This window comes from Apteryx rowi, unplaced genomic scaffold (assembly GCF_003343035.1).
Source record: "Apteryx rowi isolate R43461 unplaced genomic scaffold, aptRow1 scaffold_1142, whole genome shotgun sequence".
Taxonomy (NCBI): Eukaryota; Metazoa; Chordata; class Aves; order Apterygiformes; family Apterygidae; genus Apteryx; species Apteryx rowi.
This window is the reverse complement of record NW_020447356.1, coordinates 87995-114361: the sequence shown is the minus strand read 5'-3', so window position 1 is coordinate 114361 and position 26367 is coordinate 87995. Positions and strand designations below refer to the sequence as shown.

Genomic DNA, 26367 nt, shown 5'->3' with positions numbered 1-26367 from the left:
TTTTTAAGGCAGGAGTTACAGGGTCAGAGAAGATAAGAATGGAGAGTCATGGGTTCTGATGCAACAGGTTGCTAGTGCTCTTGGTTCCAGGAAGTGTGGATCGGTCTTGTCAATAGCTGCCCTCTGAGTTTCACAGGTAAACTTGGTTAAGTATGTAAGCAGAATTTAGGCAACCTAAATCTAAGTCTCCTCAGATCCTCAGTAATTTTGTAAAGAAATACCAAGCATTACCTATACACAGTGCTCCTTATGAAAGAAATTCATTTATGCTGTCCGTGTTACCATCCATTCTGTTCAGTATGTTTCTTAGCATTTTTGCTTACTTTTTTAACCACAACTTCCTATTAAAATTGTTTGAGCTTCCTACAGTGATGTCCAAATCTAAAACTTAGAGATGGGCATGTTTTCCACTCCTCCTTCCATGCCATGGTCCATGTGTTTCTGAACTTGAACCTCAATTTTCTCCTCACCTCTTCCACACAAAGTCATCCTATATTTTTCTCTGCCTGTGTTCTAGGATGTATTAGCAAAGATTCACGTATAATCCTTAAAATACTGAAAGCATTATTAACAAGTATTTAAAAGAAATGAAGCCCTAGTACCATTGCAAATACTTAAAATTATCAATAGATTCTAATGATCATCACTATTAAAACTTCTCCCCTGACCATTGAATTTGCAGTTTGTCAGATTAATAGCAAGTAATCCAAAGTGTAACAGGTAAGAATAGGGCAGAATACCTCAGCCATTTTACTTAGGAGTTGGATAAGAATCTTGTAATTTAAAATGAGAAGAGCTAGATCTTTTTAAGGCACCAGAATAATTGGTACCTTGAGATAGCCAGGACACAGCACCCACACTCACACTGTTGCTACAAAAACAGAATTGGTCAGGACCAATTAGATCTCAGAGATATTTATAAATTTTAGAATGCTTCGTATACTCTGATTTTCCCCAGCAGAAGCCTGTTGGGCTTTGACAGAGAAGAAAGGGAAATGGAAGGGGCTCTGAATGCTGCTTTTCCTTATCAGTCGGTCAGGGCAGCCCTTGGTGCAGCTCTTCCATTCCTAGTATGTCACAAGCCTCAAGCAAATACAAAACATTGTGGTAGCAAACAGCTGCTTTCCAAATCTTTGCATAGTCATCAGCTGTGTAAGCACCGGTCAGAGATGGTGAATCTGCTGACAAATCAGTCTTTCTCTTCAAACCAAAGAAATATSCTGAGGGTGGTTTACTTTGTTTGCTTTTTTATTATTATTTTCAGCTGGGTAAAATGGACATGTGCCAAAGGTCCCTTCAGTTTCTTCAGTAAACATTTTAAACTGACTTATTTTACTAACATCTGATGGATACACATAGGTTTTCCCCTTCAGAAAGGTTTGCAGCATCTGTTGGAGTTCACTCTTAAAATAAGACAAAGACTGCGTAGTAATCTAGATCTGCTCTTGATACCACAGATTGCTCTTCCCCACCTAGGGTCTCGGGGCTTAGCACAAGAATCTCTGCTGCTGACGGTGTTTTGAAAACTCAGTAAGCAGTGTACCAAAGTCAGGTCTTGAAACAATATGACATTGAAATATCTGTGGGAAGCACAGTGAGAAAGAGAGTTATGTAACTGATTTATGAGTGATGTGAAGATTTATGCTGAACTTTAGTGTGAAGCCTCTTTAATGTGATCGAAGGTAACTTTTAGCCAAGAGAAAAAATGAAATGATAAAACTATCCATGTGTCAAATAACCTAACATCTTGCAGGAAACAATGCAGCTGAGTGAAAATATCAGTGGTACTGTTGTCTCCCTTCTTAAGGAAAATACTGTAATATGATCATAAGTAAGTATGATCCCTGTGACAGTCATTGTGATGGGTCTACCAGCAACTGTATTAAAATAAGCAACTCCAAAGCATGAATAAGTTTAAAATCTCTGGATCTGTTTTATTATGATGCAGACTAGCCCAATTTTTTTTTTTAAGTAAAGAAAACTCAGCTCTTTTAGTAGAGACTTTAAAATATGAAGGAGGAAAACAAGTCTTCCTCTATATCTTAATAATTTCAAATAGACTAGCTTATTTTGGAGTTCTCCATTCTGAATGTGTCCTGCATCCTTTTTAATAAGGAGCTGCATCTGATTATGTTGCTACATATTTTGTTGAAATCGGACCCCCCCCATGCCAATTGACTGCACTACATAATTATAGTTTACTAATTTATCATGCACATATTCTGTCAAAATCTTTTATTTACTTCCTAATAATGGATGAAAATATCAATTGTTGTCAGGTTTAGTATTGATCCTGAAAAATCCCTGTGACTCACCACCAGCAATTTTTGAGATTTGTAAATAGGTAGATTTTAATCTTTTAAAGTATACTTTACTAAAATTGTATGAGTACACATATTTAAATCAAAATCTCATGTGATAATAAATTCCATTAACAAGTCTTAGGTGTTATTTCTGTACAGTAGCATTTATTGCTCAAGACTAGTCTTGTCAAAGCAAGAAATCAAATTTTGTTTAGCTTGGCTCTTTTCTATTGTCATGCTGACTGAAAATCATGTTATTTTCACACTTGAAGTCTTTCTTGATTGAATCCTGTATCATCTTTTCCATTCTTTTCCAAGTACTAATGTTTGGCTAGCTGTCCTATAATTAAATGCCTTTGAATAGTGGTATGATGCTGGGACTTCTAGATTTATAAACTACACATGTATTTGAAGTTTTGTTAAAAATCAATAAGCTACGTTTACTGTAATGCTCAATATTTGTGCATGAACACCTAGGAATGTTAAATATATAAGCTCAACTTTATTAAAAAATTACTTTGGGGGGGGTCCATGTCAGTTGTCTTTTCACCACTGTAATATAAGAGCATCTCATAGTTAATTTTTTTTCCAAAAGATAATTATTATTCTCATTTCATAATYAGGAAGCATGGGCTGCAGAAAAATTGCTTTGAGTCAGGTAGCATAAGAAATCCGTGACAAATCTAAAAATTGAACTTTACTGCAGAGTTGTAGTCAAGAACCTTAATCAAAAGTTCATATAGGTTCCTTCTGTTTTCGGTATCTCTGGAAAACTTTTAAACTTGGTGGAATCACACAGATTAAAATGGTTGGCCCATCTTAGTTCTGTCAGTCATAAGACTGGTTTGACAGCAGCTACTGTTCTTTCCTTATTTCTATACTGTGCCTTGGGGAAAGAAATCTGCATTGTTCTGCAAGCAGCAAGGGGCAACTCCTACAGCTCAGAATACAGCTTCCAAAAAGTATTTTTATTTGGAATTTCTTTTCATTGTAGGACATTACTGACCTTTCTATTTGAGATTGTAAATCTAAATACATTTAATAAATATTTGTTTGTCGTACTGCAGTAGTGCCTAAGTATATCAGTCAAAATTAAGTCCCAGCCATTCTAGAAGCAGAACATTTATTTAGTAAGAGATCGTTCATGCTCTTAGTAGCTTCCAACCAAGACAGATTGGAAAGGAATCATGGAAAAGCAGATGGATTTGCTCAGGTTGGCACTGGCAAAATTAGGTGTAGAAATTAGAGCTGTTAGGTGCTAGTCTAGTCTCTTGTCTGCTGCAGTATGGTGCCTCCTAGTGTTACTCTCATGAGTAGAAAATTGTTGCTTGTTAACTCTCCTACAATTTTAATAGGATAATTTGGGATTTTCCACTATAATTTATTTTTATGTTAATCGTTTTGTAAATTCAGGAGGAGCAATACTATTTTCTTCTTTTTGTATTTTGACAAAGAATGATTTTAAAAATTCTCAGGTGAAGTCTTCCAAGATGGTGTAAGAATACCTGCTGTCTGCCTGAGAAAGCCATCTTCTTGACTAATGTGTGCCAAAAGTGGAAATTGGTCATGCTGGATTTTAAATTACTCTCACTTCATTTCTGATGACTCTGTGCGTGCATGTGTGTGAGCCTATATCTATCTGTCTAGCTATATGAATTTTATATATGGTCAGTAATACTTGATATAGAGCATGTACTTGGCAATTTGTTTTTATTTTTGCTTTTCATTAGCAATCAACACTAGTATAAGGTGGTACAATACCTAATTTTTTGGTAGGGAATTGCAGAAAGTCTTTTATGTTCCCATGTCATTCTGAAATCTTAAAAAAAAATTAAGTATTTTAATATAAATTTTACTTTATTTGAGACTAAACTTCATCTTTTCTTTTTATCAGTGAAATCTGATCTTTAGTATTTTAAGTGTTTAATATGCTTGTGATATTTCAGAGACACAGCTGATCAATTATTCTTTTATGTATGGCTTTTCTAATAGTAATGCAAATTGGTGTACTTAATGACTTTTCCACAAAATTATTTGCCATAAAGATGAAGAGGAAACAGTTGGATAATTTAAAAAATGTTTGGTTGCATAATATAGAAGTATATTATAATATTATATTGAAGAGATATTGCTATCCTGTACATTCAAAATATAACACAAGAAAATGCTTCATTCTGTTCTGTGTTCAGTAGTTTATATACTAAGTCGAAGCAAAGTATTCATTTAATATTTTATCCAGATAGTCTTCAACTTATTTTTTCCTGGTCAAATTATAATTAATGTTCTATGTTTTACTCTCCCTTCCTTATCCCTTTTTCTTTTACTTAGTTGATTTCTGAATGTTTCCCTTTATTCCTGTGATCTTTTCTTCATAGCGGCACTGTCTCGGTGAAGCTTTGCATAAATCTATCAGCAATGTAAGTGATTTGCACTTACAGCTTGTAAAGGGCATGTTTGCACTACTAAATCTGCATATCCTGTAATACCGCTTTAAAGCTTTAGCCTATAAAATCAAATACATGATAATATTCAAGAGAACGTTTGCCACTATTTCTCAAAAGCTTTTGTACTGCATCCATTCATCTGTGTAAATGTATGTATCACTGGACATCAAGCACTACATACATGGTCATAACATAAACAACATTTTTATGTCATCGTTAAAGCAAGCTTGTGGGCAGTGCAAATGTGTGTTGCAGAGCTTTCTACAAAGCATGAGATTGATGCTGTGTTATAATTTGCTGTTTTGCAGTGCAGCTGAAATACTCTTTTTTTTAATGCTAATATTTTTAATCTGCTGAATACCTTAGATAAGAGTACTGAAGGTTCAGAGGATAGCATTTGGAGCTAGGTGTTTTCTTTTAAGTCCTCAATATAGGAGTGTTGAGAAGGGAAGCTCCAAAGACATGCAAAGGGAGGCATGAATATTTTCGAAAACGTCCTCTTGAGAGTATGAATATACATATTGAATAATCAAATTAATACTTAGAATTTTGTTGTCCCTTTAAAAATAACTTTGTCAATTTTTTTATACATGATGTACTTTCAGCAAAAAAAAAATCCTCATTAGAATGGGAGATTAGATGTCTGACTTGGTTGTTGAGGTCATTTAAGCCTCATCATGCCATGCTTGCTGTATAGTCTATTGATGCAAACAGACCTCTCCAGAGATTGACTTATTTCAGGCTATATTTTTTTCAGTCACTTTAATCTGGTGGAAGTCTGAGCTGCTCTTGAAAAGGGTATTCCTGATCTTTGTCATCTTCTAAGATGGCTGCCTGGCTAGATGTCAGACTTCTAAAAAGCACCTCAGTTAGTGTTTTCTACATTTCCAAGAGTTATATAAAAGAGAATTGTTTTACCCATGCTAAAAATATTTATAAATGATACAGTGAGAATTATTAGAATTTAGAACAGGAACTTAAGTGAAAGAGATTTAACTTCAAGGCAAAAAAAAAAAAAAACACGCTTTTCTGTCATCTTCATAAATCCATGCGAATTTGGCTAAGATACCAAACTCTGGTCAACTCTGTTTGAATATTGTCATGAAAGGCTTTTTAGGGTATGATGATTACATTGCCTGAGGCTCTGCAGTAACTGAGCAGGATTTTCTCTGGAGCTGTTACTGCTCGTGGTGATGGGAGAGGCAGAACAGTGGTGAGAAATGTGAAGGACAAGCGAGAGTGGACAGAACATCTGTCCACTTGTTTGGTGTTTCTGTCACAGGCACTCAGTGGAGAGGAGGAAGAGGGTCTCAGTGGAAATTGTGGAATTTCCTTCATATGAGTTTTTTTAAGCAATAATTTGTAATTGGTCCGACCTAGTGCAAAGAACTGGACTAAATCTCATAACCTTATCTTAGCTATACTTTCCTATGATGCTACAAATGGTGTCAGGAAGAAGAAAAAGAGCAAAAGAGGGGAGGAAAAGGAGGAGAGATACTGGAATATGGGATGGAGCTAAGAGAAGGAGTAGAACGGCAAGAGCCAAGTTGCAATAGTGACCTTTGGGAAACAAAAGATATATTGGGAGTTTATGGATGGTGGTTAAACAGGAGCAGAGGTAATCTAAAGAAGCATAAGAATTACGTAAAGGCGCAGAAGGGGGAAGGAAAAAAAACAGACCTCCAGGCAGAGTCTGCTTTTTTTAGTAGGTGCAGTGTGGCAGCAAAACAGGAAATCAGGGATAAGGTGAGGCTTACAGATGAAAAGGACCCACGTAGGTATGAGGTTACAAAAATATGGGGAAAAAGACAAGGGCCCAACAGTGAATGCAGGGTGCATAAGAGTAGATGGGAATGAGAGGAGATCGCAGGTGAGTTTAAATAAGATATATTTCTTCTGGAGAAGGACAATCAATAGTACATTGTAATACCAGATTACAAAATATACATGAAAATACATGGTTGGTCATGCTGGCAGTGGTATGCTGCAAACTGACCTCATCAATGGATTGAAATTACAGGGTTGAAGAGGAAGAGAAGAATAAAATATGCAGTTGTGTTATTGGCTTGTCTGACCAGAATGACAACTATAGCCATGGTATGCTGAAAGGGATAGTGTGGATAGGAAATACAGTAGTGATAGAGAAATTCAGTTACCCACACTAGAGTAAACAAATACTAACTACATCAAGATACACCCTAGAGACCAAATTTTTGAGACTGTGGATTATTTTGGGGGGAGCACCTGCCTTGGGATCTCACCAGGCATTCTGAAACCCTTGAATTGGTTCCGAGTAGCTTGAAGGATCTGGTTTCTTACCTTGACAAGCCTTAAGCAACCTTGATGTACTTGCCCCTGCTTTTTTTGTTGTTGTTGTTTATTTATTTGTTTGTTTGAAAAAACAAATATCCACCAAAATTGTGCTTGGTTTCTGAAAGAGAAGTGAGGAGTTATGTAAAAAGAAAAATCTGGGATGGGATGATATTTTATTTTATTTTATTTTATTTATTTATTTTAGATAAAAGGGGCAGGTTAGAAAATGTATTCCTTATCAGTGGCATAGGAGCTACTTAAAGATATCAAATCAGAAGCACCATGCTAAAAACAGGCTTGAGAAATGGCATCAGGGAGTTGGCATTGCTAAACAGCAAGGTAAGGGTTAGAAATAAGAAACAGTTTAAGAAAACTCAAGCAGTGTGTGCTTAAAGAACCTAGAAAGGATCAGAAGCTGTATTAGGTTAAGTGTAAAAATACAAAAGAGACTAAAAACATTTGAGAAACAGCTAGCAAAAAGTGTCCAAAGTATTTAATACTTTATTCAAACACGTTCAGATCAGGGAAGCCTGACAGAGGATCTGTAGGGCAGTAAATGAACAGGGTATAAAAGGAGCACTGCTAGATGATAGTACCACTGCAGAGAAGCTAAATGAATCCTTTTGCATTGGTATTTAGGGTAGAAAAAAATGGAGCATTTTCCACACTGGAGCCCTTCATTGTACCCATTACAGGACTCCTGTGAAATTAAGAGAGAATGTAAAAGATGGTGTAGAACGAACTGACAAAATGAACCACAACAAATAGTCAGTACTTGTCTGTTCACCCAAGAATTTCATTCTGACAATCCTTTTGAACACAAACACCAGTATGTAGTTACTCACATCTGCATTGATTCATAAGGATTGATGTGTGAGCAAATAGGATGACAATCTTTCTAAAGGCTCCAAAGGAGATCTGAGGAATGACAGGCCTGTAAGCCAAATGTCTTTGCAAGATAAACTCACAGAAGCTGTAATGAAGATAGAATTTGTGGGCACCRTGATCTATTTGGGAAGACTTAAAATAGATTTTGAGAAGGGAAACCCTGCCTTAGAATTTACTGCAATTCTTTTGAAGGGATAAATAAAAATCCGGGTAAGGGTGGTGCAGTTGATATAATCTACTTGGTTTTCCAGAAGACTTTTGCCAAAGTCATCCCTCTGAAGCTTTGGAGGAAATTAAAACTCCATGATATGGGAGAGAAATTTTTGCATAGATAAGTAACTGGTTGAAAGATAGGAATTAAGTACAGTGTTACCACAGTGAAGGTAGATCATCAGTGGAGGTCTACTGATGTGCAACATACTTTTTTGCAGGTTGTTTGTGAGTAAGTAAGGTGGGAAAACTTGTAGTTTATACTAAGATATTCAGGGTAGGAAGGACAAAGACTGGTTGAAGAATTGTAGAAAGCTGTGAAAAACAAAGGGACTAGGCAATAAAATRGCAGATGAAATTCAGTGTAGATAAATATTAAGTGATATACAAGGAAAAAAAATTCTAACTTCTTGTATAAATGACAGGCTTTGACTTGACCATTACAACTAAAGAGATTAGATTTGGGGATTATGTGTATAATTCCATGAAAACATAACTCAGTGCTCAGTAGCAGTCACAAAAGTAAATAACATGTTAGGAATAAAGAAGAATGGAGAACATAATACCTGATACCATGCCGCTGTATAAAACCACAGTTTATCCTCATCTTGAATGCTGTGCGCTGTTCTGATCCCCTAATCTTTAAAAGGAAATAGTAGAAAAGGGAGAAAAACTAGGAGAAGGCTGATGATGATAGATATGAAATGACTTCTATACAAGGAGTGACTTAGCAGGCCAAAACTGGTCAGTTTGGAAGAGTGAGGTGAGGTATGATGGAGATCTACAGATACGTGAGTAGAATGGAGTAAATGAAAAGGGAACTTCTGACTCTTCCATTAGAAGTAGTGGAGGGCATCCTACGAAGCTGGCGTGTGTATTGAAGCTGTGGGACTTGACAAAGATGTTGTGGATGCTAAAAGTTTACGTGGATTCAAATAGTGATAGTATTTAATGGATTTTTCTTCCATGAATTCTTCCAAAAATACCTCTTCTGGTTTAAGAAAGGTTGCTGGGTGCTAGTAGACTTTAGAGTCAACATCCCGGTTGGGAAATGTTGGCCATTTCTGGAGGCAGAATACTACATTAAACAAACCTTTGGTCTGACATTGTACAATTTGTATGTGACATGAATATTAAATGTACTCAGTAAAAGGTTTTCCATGTATAGTTCAGATCGTAGAATATAGTACAAGTCTTCACTAAAATCCTTCAGTTATAGTTAAATCTCCTTCAAAGGTGCTTGAAGTAAGGTGCTGTTGTTATAGTATTCTTAGAAGGTAGTGTATATGTGTACAAASACATAAACCTGGCGAATTCTAAATGCAACTGGCCATGGTCATTTCATTCAACTTAATTTGCTTGTTTTGTTTTAATGCTAATTTTACTTTAAATGTAGCTTCTTTCCTTTCAAAACTGCTTAAGCTGTGTCCTTCTGAAAAAAATATGTTCAACAATAGTGCTTATGCTGCAAGTTGTCCTTGATATGCTGCTATCAATTTTTTGTTAAGTGGTGAGATGTAACGTTTTATAATTCAATATACTGATGTGCAATGTCTTTATTAATTTGTCATAATTAATTGTAAGATTTACTAAATCAGATGACACTATCAAACTTTCTTTTATGATTCAATTGTATGTAATGTTCTGAGGCTTGAAAAATACTCTGATTCAAATCCTTTGTCCCATGGCAATTTCATTTTTTCTTCCGGTGAGTCACTGTAATTTTTTTTATTTTTATTTTTATTTTTTTTTTGGTAAAATCTTGTTTCCAGAGTTGGAAGGTACCTCTTTCTTGTTTGGATCCAAAGGGAATACATGCTTAGTGTCTTCTGTCTGAAAAGATGCTATCTGATGCGAAGAACAGAGTTTGGAATATAATAAAATGAAAACAGGACTCTTTCAAGGAGTACGGTGTACTCTAATATATTAAAATGTTTGTTGGACTATAAGCGTCATTGGTAATATCAAGTATTTCTAAGAAAATGAGTATTTGTGACTGGAATTGCTTTGGTGTTAGTTGAAAGTCAGCAGAAAAATCACTCCCATGAGCTAACAAAAAGGCTTCATAAAGTGTTATATTTTATTTGTGATATAGTATGTTTTGCTATTCTTTTTAAATCAGAAAGTTACCAGTAAGAAAGGCCCATAACATATCAACAGATAGCCTGCAACATCTAGACTGAAGAATTTTTCTATCTCCCTTAACAAGTGCAGCATTTTCTGTGCAGAATTGACATGATCTTCTCCTGAATAATAGTTTATTTTAACAAATCAAATGTTAGACCTTAGCCCTTGATAGTGTCATTTTTATTGTTTTTATCCAAGACCTAGAAGTAAATTTTGATAACTTAATTTGGCCATGAAATACCAACAATGTTAAAGGTAGTACTATACTATGAACTTATAGATATGAAAACTCTTACAAAATTATTACAATGTAATGATTGTATCCCTGAGATATAACATTAAAAACCAATTCAGTAGATGGACAACATTGCTTGTCCCTCATAGTTAATATGCTGGATTTAGAATTTCAAATCTTTCCTTCTTTTCAGAGTTGATGTTAGTGTTAATGACTAATTGATATTTGCTGTTCCGTGGGTTAGATCTCATTGCTGAAGCAGAATCTGGAGATGCAACTTTCCCAGTCTCAGAGCTCTTTGCAACAGCTACAAGCTCAGTTCAGTCAGGAACGACAAAGACTGACTCAGGAGATCCAGGAATTAGAAGAAGAGCATCAGCAAAGGCATAAGTCTCTCCAAGAAGCCCACATCCTTGCGTTTCAAAATATGGAAGAAACAAAAGAACAAGAGCAAAAGGCATGTTCGTATGAATATTCCAAATTATGCAAATTATGTAGAGAATGTCACAATTTTAGCCATTATGTACACAGTGAAAATTAATAAAGAAAAGTATTTGCATAACTACTACATTTCCTTTTCAGATTATGTGTTTTTAATGATGTTCAGTTAAATCTGTTTAAGATATATTGAAAGTCATCTCTAATACTGGCATTAATTAGCATCTTGCTTTATACTCTATTRTTGTGTTGATATATGTAATGATTATCAACACACATGCACATTTCTTTACAATAGCTTGAGATTGTTATCTATAACATCAATTCTAAGATTGATCTGAAATAGGTTTCTTTGTATTTTTGATTATATTTACCTAATTTATCATGTTTTCCAATGTTTCCTGTCAACTGACTACTTTTGTAATGTATTTTACATTTTCATTATGTTTAAAATCTTATAAACTGTTTTGCAACCTGCAAAGTAATTTTCATGTCCAGAAGATATTTTGTTCAAACCTTGACTAAACCTGCTTCGAAATTGAAATTCTGGCAGTGCATGATACTTCATAGGGTGTGTAAATTTTTAGTTAAGATCGAGAGGTTACTTTTGCAATGAATTTCCCAGCTGTCCCCACTTACTGTGCTTTGGTTCACATCAAAGGGTGGTCTTGGGGCACACAAGTTGCATTTGCTTTGTGTGAAATGGAATCAGATGATGTGCTCCAGCAGCATTAAGCTTAATGCACTTGAATGGAGAATAACCCCCCCACCAAATGTATGTATCATACACTAGGCCCCTCTATGGATCTGCTCTTGTTGAGCTACATTGCTTGCTACTGTAAACATAGCCATAGATTGTTTTGGGGKTTTTTTCTATTTTCCATCTGTGAGCAGAACACATTCCTAATTTTTTTGTACTCAGGTTATCTTGATAACCGTCAGCCATGAAAAAGAAAAAATACAGTAGTATGATAATCTAGGGAGTGAAGAAAATGTGAGTAATATAAATGCATTTTTAATGATTTCTAGAGTATGTTAATGCCTAATTTTTGTTGTCGGTTAAACTATTGGTTAATATTTTATAAATTCCCTTAGCTGGTATATAATTAATCTTCTCCATTTGGATTTCATAGGAGTTAGAAGAACGTTTACAACAAAAGCATTCAGAAGAACTTCAGGCACTGAAAGAAACACATAAACAAGCCATGGAAGGTTTCAAATTGGAGATGGAACAGGAACTTCAGACTCTTCGATTTGAGCTGGAGGATGAAGGAAAAGCTATGTTAGGTATGCCATTTTCAAATTTGCAAATAGGTTTGAAAGCATTATTTCTACTCATACAAATATACATGCGCACACACCCACATAAATATGTATATATGTGTGTGCATGTGCGCACACACACAAACTTACTGCATTTTCCCCAAACAGCATTAAAACTGTAAATGAAAAATAAATTGAAACTAAATATGGTAATATAAACATAGACAATCAATAACTGAAACAGCTAAAACACCGCAGTGCATCTCAAAAGCATTCAAAATTGACCTAATTGTTCCTGTTAAAATCAATATAAGCTTTAACAGACAAGTCAAAACTGGTCGCCTTTGAAAATCTTACCCTTAAGTTCTTCAGAATGAGTAAGTGACCAGATTTAATGATGGAGAGTATTTCAGAAAGTGACAGGAATAAAACAACTGGACAGTTGTTTGCCTTTATRCATAAAGTGATTTTAGAAGTGTGAGTCCTAGCACTCTATCTCTACAGCAAAGAGTTGGGAAGCACAATTACTAATTTTGTTGATATATTAATTACAAATTAGTTTGAACTTTGTAGTACAGTYAGGATTTGAACTGTGCTTAGAAAGGTACAGTGCTTCTGCCAGTTTAGCCAGTATGGAATAATAAATAAGACAAAAACATAGGAAAAGTGTTTGTTACTTGGGTTTTTTTTAATAATATAGATGGAAATTTAATTAATGTTTTGTGTTCCAAGAAATGAGCCAGATTTCTCACAAATAAATTAAGTTGTGATCCTTGCCCCCCAAAACATAATCTCAATCTAATGTAAGAAAGGTTTATAAATTGATGAGATAATGAAATAGGATAATGAACAGAAGGACAAGGTCACAACAATGTCATGCTGTTTACTCCACAACACTTTGATACTTCTTGATAGTCTTGGATTTTTGCTGKATCTAAAATTTAAGCAGTCTTCCCCCCTCTTACTTGTTCTACTGACAAAACAGCAAAAGTCAGTTTTGGAACAGAACTGGAGTGAGACAACTGAGATGCATGTAGACAAAATAGTAGGAGCTTTACATGTAAAAAAGGGTTTTATGGAGGAAAACAGTGACATTTATGAAAGGTAAAGATTAAAGGGAGCTGATGTCATTAAAATTGATAAAACGTTAAGGGTGGGGTGCACAAACAAGCATGCTTCAAGGAAGTGGAAAGGTTGGCCCAATATTGAGCGTCAATGGCAAAGACAAAAAGACTTCAGTGCAAGGTAGTAACAAAGCACAAAATGTGGAAGAAAAGACAAGGCAGGCATCTGCTGTAGCTTTTTGGCAGGAAATGCAGAAGAAAAGACCAAGGGGCCATCTGCTTTAGCTTTTTGCCAGTCTGGAATGTAGAAATGACAATGGTAGTATAAAAAGAATGTGAAGAGAAGACTGCATCACTGCAAGCAAGAGGAGTGAGTGCATAGAAGTGATTTGCCTTTTGGGGACAGAAAGGAAAAGTCAACTTTTAGAAGCACCATACAGACAAAATGCAGCATAAATGACATGAGTGGCTTTTTTTATTTGTTGAAGTCAGCCAAAAACATGCAAGCCTCAAAACAAAGACTTAAGTACCTACAGAAAGATAAAATTTTGCAAGTACCTTTCATTGACACTTTCTCTCTAACCACTGCTTTCTTCCTGTATGTTATATATCAACTGGTTATCACTGAAAATGCTGTGGGGGTTTTTTTGTGGTTAGGGTAGAACATTCTCCTCTGAGAAATGCATGCACATCTTGTAAGGTGCACATCAGAATAAAATTTTCAGTCCTGTCAAGAGAGGTTGTCTCTGTTCCCTTAACTCTCTTATCAGCTCAGCATCTTTTCCACTTTGATTAGCTCAGTCTTTCCACCATAAAAATCAAAGGAAAGATCCTATAGTTAAACAAGTTTCAGCTAGACATTGCAACTCATCAAACTTGGATTCCCTCATCTATTTTTGCTCTTATGCCATGGTTAGTTTTGATCATTTAACGTTATATTGCCAGCAGGAGAAGAATTCTAAAGAACTTACGTTCAAATGATCTCCCACCAAAATAGGAATTGTTTTATCTAGATGATATATAGTTTCTTCATCAGTGTTTCTACTGACATTCTTTGCAGTCATAAAAGCATAACTTTGTGTACCCTAAGGCCTTACTGATATGTTTAAAAAAAGGGAAAAGAAAGGATCCATTATGAAATACCTGCAGCCAAACTGCAAGACCACCAACCCCACCCCATTTTGATATATATGTTCCTATTATAATTTACGTACATAGGTATCATTCAGAAACTGCAGAAGCCACAGCCAGTTCTATTCAGGGTGATGGTGCTGACACCCATCTCATGTATAATAGTTTATTGGGCAGAGCATGTTGCTTCTTGGTTTAGGTCATTACTGGATGGCTACACACCATATATCTGTTTTGTTGAACTGCACACAATTTTCAGTGAGTAATGCAAATGAAGAGTGACCATTCTCTGTCTTAATCTTTTGATTCTCTCAACTGAGAGCTGGAATTACTAAATAAACCTAGCAAGCGTAAGACTGAAAATGAAAGAATGTGATTTTTCACACAATGTGGAGCTGAACTGTAGAATTCTGTACCAGAGGATGGTGTAGATGATAAAATTTTAAGTGATTTCAGAAAGAAACTGGACAAGTTTATGGAAAAAAGAAAAAAATCCTTGGAAGCTAAGATAAACCTTTGATTTGGGAATTTTCTGGGCTGCAAATTGTTGGCGTCCTGGATGTCTGGTGGATCAGGCTCATGCAGGAGTTTAGGTGGAGTCTGAGTGCCTCCTGCATGTCTTTGAATTGTTTGTGTGCTTCTGACTTGGCAGTTGGTTTAGGTGCATAGAAAAAAATATACGGTTCAAAAATTCAAAATGGAAATGCAAGCTAAATAAAGGCAACTTTAGTCCAAATTCTGCCTAATTCCAGCTTCGATGCTATCCTGGTAACTGTTTATCGTTTTGGGGCTTTTTTCAGAGCCAACTGTAACCAGTGCCATTTATTTCAATGAGGTCAGTGTGGTTAACAAAAGAGCAAATCTTGTAAGTCCTGACAGAGTGTGGTTAATATGGAATAAGCTGACACCAACAAAGATACCTTTATAGAAATTAAGTTGGGGAAACAACCAAAGTAAGCACTACAGAGTTAGCTGGGTCATCTGTTAAGTAAGCACAGAGTCTCAAAATGTTTTAAAAATGCAGCTGACATGCATCTTAGTGGTAAAATCAATATGCGCATTGAATGAGAAGATTGAGTTGAGGATTATGTCCAAATTCTATATAGTACAGAGGAAGATGACACTAAATAATTTTTCAAAACAGAACAATTCATAATTAGAGAGGCAAGTGCTGCAAGTGAAAAGTAACATTTCATCCTTGTTTGTGATTATCGGTAGAAGTTTAGCATGCATCTAGGCAAGGATATCACTATAGTAAAGAATCCAGAAAATCCAGAAAAAGGAAATCTAAATCTCTCTTTCATCTACTTAACCTGTGACAGTGAAAATCCAGATCATGAGATCCAGTGAACAAGACCACTGAAAGTATAAAAAGAAGTGGAGAATGATTATCATAAAGACATAAGAAAATATTCCAGAATCATGAATTATTCAGAAAATATAAATCAATCACAATTAACATGTAGCATGAGAGCAAATGACATAAGGTGTAGGAAATTTTTAATGCAGGAGTATTTAATAATCTGGTATATTGAATGTCAGTATCAGAGCTAATAAAATCAAAATGGAGAAAAGCTCTTTCATCTTTATAATGATGAACTTGTTATAAAACTCAATCAATGTATTGTTATTTAGTCATTAATTTTCAGCCCAAATTGAAATGCTAAATATGAGGAGAAAAATATAAGTGAAATATAGGTCAAAGGTAGAAGAATAATCTGTTGAGTAAAGTGCTTCATTTAACCTCAAGAGATGCAGGGGGAACCCCTCTTCTGCAACAGACTTCTTCTAAGGGAGGTCACTTCATCTCTATTTTCTTTCTTTCCCCCTTTGTAAAATGGGAATATGCATAAGGCATTCCCTACCTTAATTATTTTCAGGAGAACAAATGTAGTTAAGATTGTGAGATTCCCTATGTACTGTAGTTGTGGAGTTTTCATTAAAATACATGGAGAAAGCAAACTGACGCACACAAATAAGAATTCAGTATAGACTGCGTTTAGAGACTTGTTCTTTAAAGGGTCTTCACCAGTTTCCTTTTGCAGATGCTTTTTCAAGTTCTAATATCGTATGTACAGATGGTTGAATATGCACATAAATAACCCATTTGCAGAAGTGAAATTGTATGTTTGTTCTGTTGCCTATGCCTAAGTAATAGAGCTTGAATAATGCACTCAAGTATACGCATTTGGAAAATTAGGTCCTATTTTCAAATCTGGCCATGAATACTTTTACATAATAGAACATGTTTTTGGAGCAGGAATGCAGAAGCCATCATTCTGAGTTTTATTCTGATTTCTATTTTAACGTTGAACAAATCTGATTCTTTCTAAATAGTGTGGCTGCAGGCGTCCAATAAGTTYAACCTATTAAACTGAAATTTAACCCATGGTTACCATAAACAGTGCGTGTGTGTCAGGTGAGCAGCAATACTTGAAGGAGCTGGTCTGTTACAGTTAATTGGCAGTAAACATTTGCAAAATAAACTTCTCCTTTTATTCACAATAACTAGCTTCCCTGCGCTCAGAGCTAAACCATCAACATGCGGCAGCAATCGACCAGCTAAGGCGCAATCATCAGCAAGAGTTGGTAGCTGCCAGACTGGAACTTGAAAGGAGCATAGAACTTGGCAGACGACAGGTAGGAGGTTTTTCTGGTAACTTATTGTAAAACTGCATAATCAGTATTGGTTTTCTGTTAGCTGGAGGCAATAACTGTTATGAACATGCAAGGAGGAATTTAATCCTTCAGAGTCAGCCAGCACCAGCAGATTCTGCCTACTTACCACTTAGGTAAACTTTCCTGCTTAGCTTTTTCTTCCTTCAGCAAAATTCTTCAGGAGTCTTATAAAATATCGCAGGTCAAGGCAGTTCCCTTTCAGGATTGCCCAGCCATCTCGGAGCATGCTGGCTTTCCTTGGGAGGGAAGTGCTGTTTCTCACAGAATTCTACTGGTTCTCAACTGCTAATAGGACTTAGAGAGAAACATTTTTTTTTCCTTTTAAGACAGGTGGTGTGGTTAAGAAGTGATTACTTAAAACCAAATGATTACTTCAAATTTAAAATCTCTTATTTTCAGGAGCCAAATTGGGAAAAATAAAATTAGCTTCTAAAGAAAGCAGAGAGGGAGACCTAACAGCTTTCAAATATTTCTTTTTCTTTTTTTAAAAATAATATTTCAAAAACCCAAAGGCAACATGGACTACCTTTGCTTTCAGAAGCAAACTGATTCTTTCACTTCTATCTTTCACTTTATGCAGAATCAGTTTTGCAAGTAGTAACTAAAAACTCAAAGCTTCATCTCTATTGAAAGGAAGCCAGACTCATGGAAATAAGAGGAGCAGAAAATTATTTCTTTATTTTTATATAGAAGAGGCTTTTCAGGACTGCTTTACAAATAGTCTGGTACCAAAGAGGTGTAATACTTTTAGAAGTATATTGATAAAGGAAATGGGTATAATTGAATACAGCCTTTATTATGTACACAAACAAAGAATATAGTAAAAGGTGACCCCACGTGATGGAGCAGCTCATCCTGGAGGCCATCTCCAAGCATGTGGAGGAAAAGAAGGTGATCAGGAGTAGTCAGCATGGCTTCACCAAGGGGAAATCATGCCTAACCAATCTGATAGCCTTCTATGATGGAATGACTGGCTGGGTAGATGAGGGGAGAGCAGTGGATGTTGTCTACCTTGACTTCAGCAAGGCTTTTGACACTGTCTCCCATARCATCCTCATAGGTAAGCTCAGGAAGTGTGGGCTAGATGAGTGGCCAGTGAGGTAGATTGAGAACTGGCTGAATGGCAGAGCTCAGAGGGTTGTGATCAGYGGYRCAGAGTCTAGTTGGAGGCCTGTAGCTAGCGGTGTCCCCCAGGGGTCAGTACTGCGTCCAGCCCTGTTTAACTTCTTCATCAATGACCTGGATGAAGGGACAGAGTGCACCCTCAGCAAGTTTGCTRATGATACAAAACTGGGAGGAGTGGCTGATACGCCAGAGGGCTGTGCTGCCATTCAGAGAGACCTGGACAGGCTGGAGAGGTGGGCGGAGAGGAACCTCATGAAGTTCAACMAAGGCAAGTGCAGGGTCCTGCACGTGGGGAGGAATAACCCCCTGCACCAGTACAGGTTGGGGGTTGGCCTGCTGGAAAGCAGCTCTGCGGAGAAGGACCTGGGAGTGCTGGTGGACACCAAGTTAAGCATGAGGCAGCAATGTGCCCTTGTGGCCAAGAAGGCCAATGGTATCCTGGGGTGCATCAGGAAGAGTGTTGCCAGCAGGTGGAGGGAGGTGATTCTCCCCCTCTACTCAGCCCTGGTGAGGCCACATCTGGGGAGCCCAGAACTGGACACAGTACTCCAGTACAAGAGGGATGTGGCGCTACTGGAGCAAGTCCAGCAAAGGGCTACAAAGATGATTAGGGGACTGGAGCATCTCTCTGATGAGGAAAGGCTGAGAGAGCTGGGCCTGTTCAGCCAGGAGAAGAGAAGGCTGAGAGGGGATCTTATCAATGTATACAAATATCTAAAGGAAGGGTGTCAAGAGGATGGAGCCAGACTGTTTTCAGTGGTGCCCAGCGACAGGACAAGAGGCAACGGGCACAAACCGAAACACGGGAAGTTCCATCTGAATATGAGGAAAAATGTCTTTACTGTGAGGGTGACAGAGCACTGGAACAGGTTGCCCAGAGAGGTTGTGGAGTCTCCTTCTCTGGAGATATTCAAAACCCGCCTGGACAGGATCCTGTGCAATGTGCTCTAGGTGACCCTGCTTGAGCAGAGGGGTTGGACTAGATGATCTCCAGAGGTCCCTTCCAACCTCAACCATTCTGTGATTCTGCGACTGATGACATTGCTTACATTTGAGCAATTTTACAACTATTTGCTCTTCTGACATTTCCCAGACAGTTAGAATCATCATTCCAAAATGAAGGATCATTTCATGCAACTGCTGACCCAGTGACAGGTACCAGCCATAGTAAAATTCGCTGGAAAGTGGATCCATCCATGAATCCATGTGACCAGGGTCCATCACAGAGGATGCCAAGTACTTCCATAATAATCCAACTTGGATTCGTGACTTGTCTCTGCAGTGCAGCAGGAGTATAAATAAAAAATGATCAAGTGACAAAGGTTTGAGGAGGTTCAACTTGCTTTAAAAAAAAAAAAAAAAAAAAAAGAAGGTACTCTCCTGCTTCTCTATGATCTTGAATTATGCATTGCTTAATACTAGTCACCTGTGACACTGACATTACCTTAAGTATAGGCCTTTCTGTCAAAATTCCCTTACAGCATGGAGCAATTTTGAGGAAAATGGCTAATGCAGCCTTTTTGAATGACAATAAATATCTGTGAAGCAACAGCCAGATAGATGTGACAGGCCGTGGATGTGATGACAGCCATGGATGTGACAGACAGGAATGCTCAAGGCATTAGGAATCCTTAGGGCACCCAAAATCAGAAATCCGTACCTTTTGAAGGAGTTATTTTATGAACAGTTAAAGGGAGAACATAATGAACTCTTTAAGGCTCAAAGGCTTCTTTGGGATTTATATAACAGTCCCATATAACAAACCAAGCCTTCAATTCCGGTTGATAAAATTGATGCAGTCCTTATTGCTTCATCAACTGGAGCATCATGCCAAGGAAAAACTTTGTTTTCCAGYTTTTTTCTTCTTCAGCATTCTCTCTTGTAATTTAACTCCATCCACCAGTTTGCCCTGCCATGACACTAAAGATGAAAGTGCTGAAGATCTTTAGCCATGATTTATGTGTATTCTGTATACAGTATTTTTGAAGGATATTTTAGGAAATGTAATATGAACTTACTAACATCAACACTTAGGTTGCTGCTTCTAACATTTCAACACCAATTCCCACATCAACACTTATTTTTATTCAAACTGATATAACCTTTCTAGTAGGTGTCAACATCAGCTCCACAAGGACAGCAGTGGGGCTGGGTGTTGCCTCTCCTTTTATTAAACAATCGGAATTACTGCAAAAATTACAAAAATACTATCCATCTGGAAAATGGAGAGCACTCAGATTGACATAGTACTGTCCAGATCAAAGAAAAATTGGTCTTTCTCTTTGTAAGATATGTATCTGGTTTACTGTGCAGAACGAAGTATATCCAGTGAATGAAGCACTGTCATTACCTGTTAAAGTTTGTGTAGTTTGTTACATATTCCTTTTTGCCTCGAACACAATGATACCTTTTATATTCTCTCACAAATTGAATTTGTTACATAACTTTGATTTCTTCATTATTTGTATTTCCACACAATAAAAAATAAAGTCTCTCGGTTTTGATTATAATTTGTGTCTACATCCAAAAACTGAAAAAAAATTGTCAAATGAATAGAAAATTCTACTTGGTTACTATCTTTCAACAGCAAGTACTATGCTTCTGAGAGACAACTTTATTAAAATATTTTTTGCTGCTACTGCTTATATCATAGGAGAAAGAATTTTTATGCCGAATATCAGATCTGCAAGATGAACTAAGACACCGAGACCATCATATAGCTGAACTGGATAAAGAGATTCTGCATCTTCATGAGAATATAAGTGCACTGACCAAGGAACTAGAGTTTAAAGGGAAAGAAGTTCTTAGAATACGCAGTGAATCCAACCAACAGATCAGGTATGATTTTTTTTCTACTCTAAGCTTAAATGTTCTCTCATGTATTGTTTTGCTTAAGATATTTTACCATTTGTGGCTTTCAGTTTAAGCTCTTAATCAAGTGGTGTTATATATCGCTTAATCTTCTTTAGAAAAAGCGATGTCCATTACTAGTAAAGTTAGTGAATATTGCCATACAATTAAGCTGCATTTCAATAACATATTTTGGCTTATTTTAGTTACAGTCCTCTCAAGTGGTTTTTAAAAATTCATTATGTTTGTTTATTTTAAAAAGCATTAAAGGAGCAGTGTTTTCTATGAAATAAGCTAGAAGATTAGAGGGGACAGTAAGTAGTAGGTTTTGATGATTCAGTAATTCCTTTCTGTATTGTCTGATATTGCATAACAGTCAGTAAAAGCCTGGCAGAAAATCATGATGAAGAAACAGTCTGATTTTAGAATAACTCTTTTCTCAACGAAAATAAATTAAACAGGATGCATGAGCAAGATTTAAGCAAGAAACATGAGAAAGAGCTGGATGTCTTGACAGCAGATCACATCAGAGAGAAACAAAGCATGCTGGCAGATTTTAATAAGACCCAAGAGCTGCTCAAGGAAATTAATTCAGCTTTACAAATTTCGTAAGTTTTATTGMATAAAAAAGTTCATATATAGCTGCATTTCAGTGAATAATAGTTTATTCTGGTGCCCATGAATTACCAAAAATATTGCAGAGATATAGATATGCAAAAACCTCACTCAAATATGGGACCTAGTCTTGCATTCTTTGGACAACACAGCTCCTGGAAGCTTCAGGGGGATTTACCAAGATAAATTATTATGGATTTGACACTAAAAAATTTCAAGTAGAAAAAATATTAAATCTGTGCAATTTTTAGAAACTTTGAGAAAGCATGATTTCAAATGTTTTTCCTCAAACAATTTATCCTTTTTGAGAACACAAAAGTTTCTTCAGTAAGTTTATAAATAGTACACTACCTATTATAAAAGTGGCTGATTATACCAAGTGAACTGAGTGGTACAAACATTTTCAGATTTGCTGACATAAGAAAAATTAAAAACTTCTACCGGTATTCTCAGTAAGTGTCTGAAATTAATTATAAGGGCATACCAATAGCAGAATGCTTACAGTGCCTCTGAGTCAAAATGCCACCTGGGGTTAGACCACCTCTGGGCAGAAGTGCAGTAGTGGTATGTTGTTCAGCCAGTGTTTTCCTATCTTCCACATACTTCTTTCTTAACCCTGTTTATGACGTAACCCACTCAGAGTTTCCTGACAGAGTCTTCGCGAAGGGATTTGTATTGGCAGCGTAAAATATTTATGGCAGAGAAAAGAATTGGTTGCAAGTGTATGATACATAACTTTTCTGAGTAAATATCAATTCTTAATGGACAATAAATCACAAATGTCCTCATAGGACTTAGGATTCTTGACAGCATCTAATTTTGTCTTAAAAATATGAGCACCCAAAAATTCTTTTTAGGTAAGATGAGTATAAAATTCTAGTTCGTATTGCTTTGTACTCATCCACATACACACTCTTGTGCCATGATAAATGGTGGTAACTTGCCATTCAGTAAGTCAGGTGTAAACTACCTCCTGTTTACTGCATTTATCTTGTATGAATAACAGGTCTATGGGCAGCCCCCACAAATAGGTGCTGGAACTGTATACCCTAACTTTTACCCTAAGCTGTTTGTTTTTCCATGTCCTGAAATGCTCTGAGTTTGCTTCCTATACTTGGTTCTTGCTCAGCTTGGAGCTGCAGGGAAGTAGCTCTAATATCAGTGGTGTCAGGGCAGCAAACAGATCCATGCCCTGTGCCTTGACCCTGCTTCCAGTATGTTATCTCTACTTACATTGCAGCAATGAGCTGTCAAAGGAGGAAACTATGTTGAAAAAAGGAGTGTTCTATGCAAACATTTCTTTGCTAACAATTTCCAGTGTCTGCATTACCTAAAACATGGCCTTGTGAACTTGTATGAAATGGAGAATCTAGGTCATAGTAATTTAGAGCGGGTATCATTAATTAGGTTCTCCAACTAGATTCTTTAAATTACATATTATCTCTTTGAAACAGAGAAAACAGTTCTCTGACATATCTGAAAATAAAATGACAGCTGTGCATAACTGTCTCTGGGGATTTGTATACAATAGCTTAATCCAGCATAAAATGTATACACAAAATTAAGCCAGCTGAGCATATTTATATTCTGCTGAGTCAAACACTTTTTCTGCAAATAAAAACAGTCATGTTGTTCATATTCATAATGTTTTATATAAATACATTATATAATCTCCTCAAGTTATACACAGGTTATTTGAAGGTTATAAATAATTTAATATGCACTGTTTTCTCAAGTGCAACACAAAGTCAAAATTACACAGCTGCTTCTGAAGAGAAAATACTTCTTTAACATCAGAAATGGTGTCTGCTTCAGGATGTCTTATGGAATTAAGTTTGAGTTGACTAGACACCTTAGATTTATAGGGTTTTTTTCAGTTTTTTTTTCTAAGCTTTTTAAATTTCCTATTCTGAAACTTAGTATGCTAATCTACATGAAGGCTGAATACGGTAGACAAGTACTTCAGTAGTTTCCTTTTGAACAATATTTAGCATTATGAGTGTTATGTTTTAGAGACAAACAGTCATTTGGAACTGTCTTTTGTCTTCAAAACTTGTTTCTTTGTGAAGAAACAACAAGGAGCTGTATGCTGTTACTTCTGCATTTCCTATCTCTGTTGGCTTATTTCAGTTCTCTCCTTTAATGCTTTCCTACCAAGCATTTCAAATATCCTCATATTATTTCAAGTGTTTCTCAATTGTTACTTTCCTCTTAATCCCAATATTCTAATATCTGGGTGTTTATTGCTTTTCTTTTACAGCTTATTCCTTTATTTCCATCTCTAATGGTACTAAGTTGATTTGCGGAGAGGAATTAGCTACATATTAGTCTTCACTATTCTTGGATATCTGTGTCTCACTATGCTCCTCATGAGCTGAGGAAGATGGTGCCAGCCTTGTCTGTCTGTCCTGTTTCTCCAGTATCACAAGCATGCATCTTCATTCAGTGTAGATATCTATTAAATAAAATGATACTGCTTTGCTCATTCAGCAATTCAGTTGCCAGCTTTTCAAAATTTATATGAATATTAAATACAATACAATGTAGGCCCTGCATTATACATAAGAATCCGTGTTATCTACATATTCTGTAATTCTATTGTCCATATTTTTTTTTAATTTCGAGTGCCTTATTTTCAGTCTGGCTTCCAAGAGGCCTTTTTTCCAAACACCTAGTACTGCATGCATGGAAAGGATATTAAGGTTTTAGAATTTTGTCCAGATTATTATTTTCTGTAGTAAAGAAACCGTTTTTACTGAATTTTTAACTAAAGCTGAATGATAATAACATTGAAATTTTACTTTGAAGTGAAATGCAAGTTGTTTCTATTTTTACTCCTTGAACTGTCTTTTGTACTAATCAAAGATCTGACTTTATTCACTCATCATTTAATACTGGATCAGGCTAAAAGGACTATTTTTCTTTCCTATAAAGTTTAGAAGAAATGGAAGAAAAATATAAAACCAGAGAATCAAGACCAGAAGATTTGCAGCTTATCTCAGAGCTGAAAGACCTAATTGCAGAGAGGGACCAACTCATAAAGAAATTGATTGTAAGGCTTTTTATGCTCTTTTGGTTTAGTATCTTGACAGATATAAATGTTAATCTAATTCAGAGCATTTAAAATGTATTTAAAGTACCAATTCTGCTAGCATATCCTCATATGCTTTCACATTTTAGTCCTGTGGATTCGGTGACTTATAATAGTAAAATTAATTAGATGCAGAGGTTTTCTCGCAAAATCAAACATAATACATTATTACAAATATATGTTAAAATATCAGTTAAAAAAAATTGCAGTATGATCTTTACCAGATGTATCCTATCTGCAATCCTGGAATAAGAAGTAAGCCATGCAAGCCACATAAGAAATAGTCTGTTCTAGGAGGTTTCTAAGAAGGTTTCAAATTTCCTGATTCATTGAGCTTCCCAAACTCAGACCCCAAGCAGCCTGACAGATTAGTCTGATTAGTTATTTATTCAGAACCAAGTAGGAATGAGGAAGCTCAAATTAATTGAAGATTAGAAGTTAACTATACTGAATCTTTCCCAATGCATAATCCATTAGTCTATGCTCATTCTCAAGGGTAAAACATACAACAGAACTGCAGAAATAGAAATGATTTAGTATTACATATAATATAAAACATATTAAATATGAAGCAATTGATAGAAATTTAGGTTTCTTTAAAATGTAAAATGTAAAACATCAAATTTATTTCAAATCATTTTATAGATAGATTTGGCCACTAACTAATTGAAAATGCATAAAAAGAAGTTTCTATTTGTTCTTCTTTTAGGAGGACAAAAAGTTCTATCAGCTGGAACTAGTTAACAGGGAGACTAACTACAACAAAGTGTTTAATGCAAGCCCTAATGTTGGTGTTATTAATCCGTTGGTGAAGGTATGTTCCATGGACTTCATTGCTAAAGTGAAGAAAAAGAAATCTAACTTAGAATATAATAAAAAGAAGAAATATATGTATGTATGTGTGTGTGTACATATATCACTCACTCTTTATTTAAAGAAACGTTCAAAACAAGGAGCATAGTTTATTATTTGTCTCTTTGTGTAGATGTGTTTGTTTCTATTATGTTGTTTAGGGATCCACTGATATTGTTGCCCTAGTTTGCTAGGCACGGATGACACAAAACTAAAATCTGGGTAGAAAAGTGAAAGACAGGCTACAGAAGGCAGGGTTGTAGCATATAAATAGAGAACAGTAAAATCTGTAAGCACTATTTTGTTTTCATCATTTTTCTTGGTTACTTTGGAAAGTGGAAGGGCAATTTTATTTTTCAGGTGGTGCTTAGTATGGAAGACCATTAGAAAAACTGAAGGGGAGGGGACGCTTTAAAAAAAAAAAAGGAATAAGGGTAAAAGAGGAAGGGAAAGACTATGAGAAGGGCATGGAATGAGACTGAATGGAGAAAGATGGAGTGATAATGGAGGATTGGAGTGACAAACCAGACATGGACTGTGAGGGTAGCAGGAGATAAAAGCAGGCCTTCGGCCTTCTCAGTAAATGTCTAGTCCTATATGAGTGAAAACACTTAGTAGCAGCCTTTTCCAATTTGCTCCACCCTGGTGAACAGCAGCCAGTGAAGGCTACTGTACAAAAAGGCATGGTACCCTCTCTGTCACTTCAAAAGCCAGCAGCGTTCCTACAGGAGGAACCCAG

At 36.1% G+C, this 26367-nt stretch overlaps 1 protein-coding gene across 1 annotated transcript in view; it reads left to right on the top strand.

The window, feature by feature from the left end:
• The window catches only part of FAM184A (family with sequence similarity 184 member A), a gene marked incomplete at its 5' end in the record, with an annotated part of 52257 nt that overhangs the window by 20569 nt on the left and 5321 nt on the right, over positions 1-26367 (top strand). The window contains 8 exons of the mRNA XM_026079256.1: positions 4679-4720; positions 10765-10977; positions 12092-12245; positions 16929-17056; positions 20874-21058; positions 21532-21678; positions 24620-24737; positions 25486-25590. Coding sequence (XP_025935041.1) covers positions 4679-4720; positions 10765-10977; positions 12092-12245; positions 16929-17056; positions 20874-21058; positions 21532-21678; positions 24620-24737; positions 25486-25590 — 1092 coding nt within the window. The remainder of the gene's footprint in view (positions 1-4678; positions 4721-10764; positions 10978-12091; positions 12246-16928; positions 17057-20873; positions 21059-21531; positions 21679-24619; positions 24738-25485; positions 25591-26367) is intronic.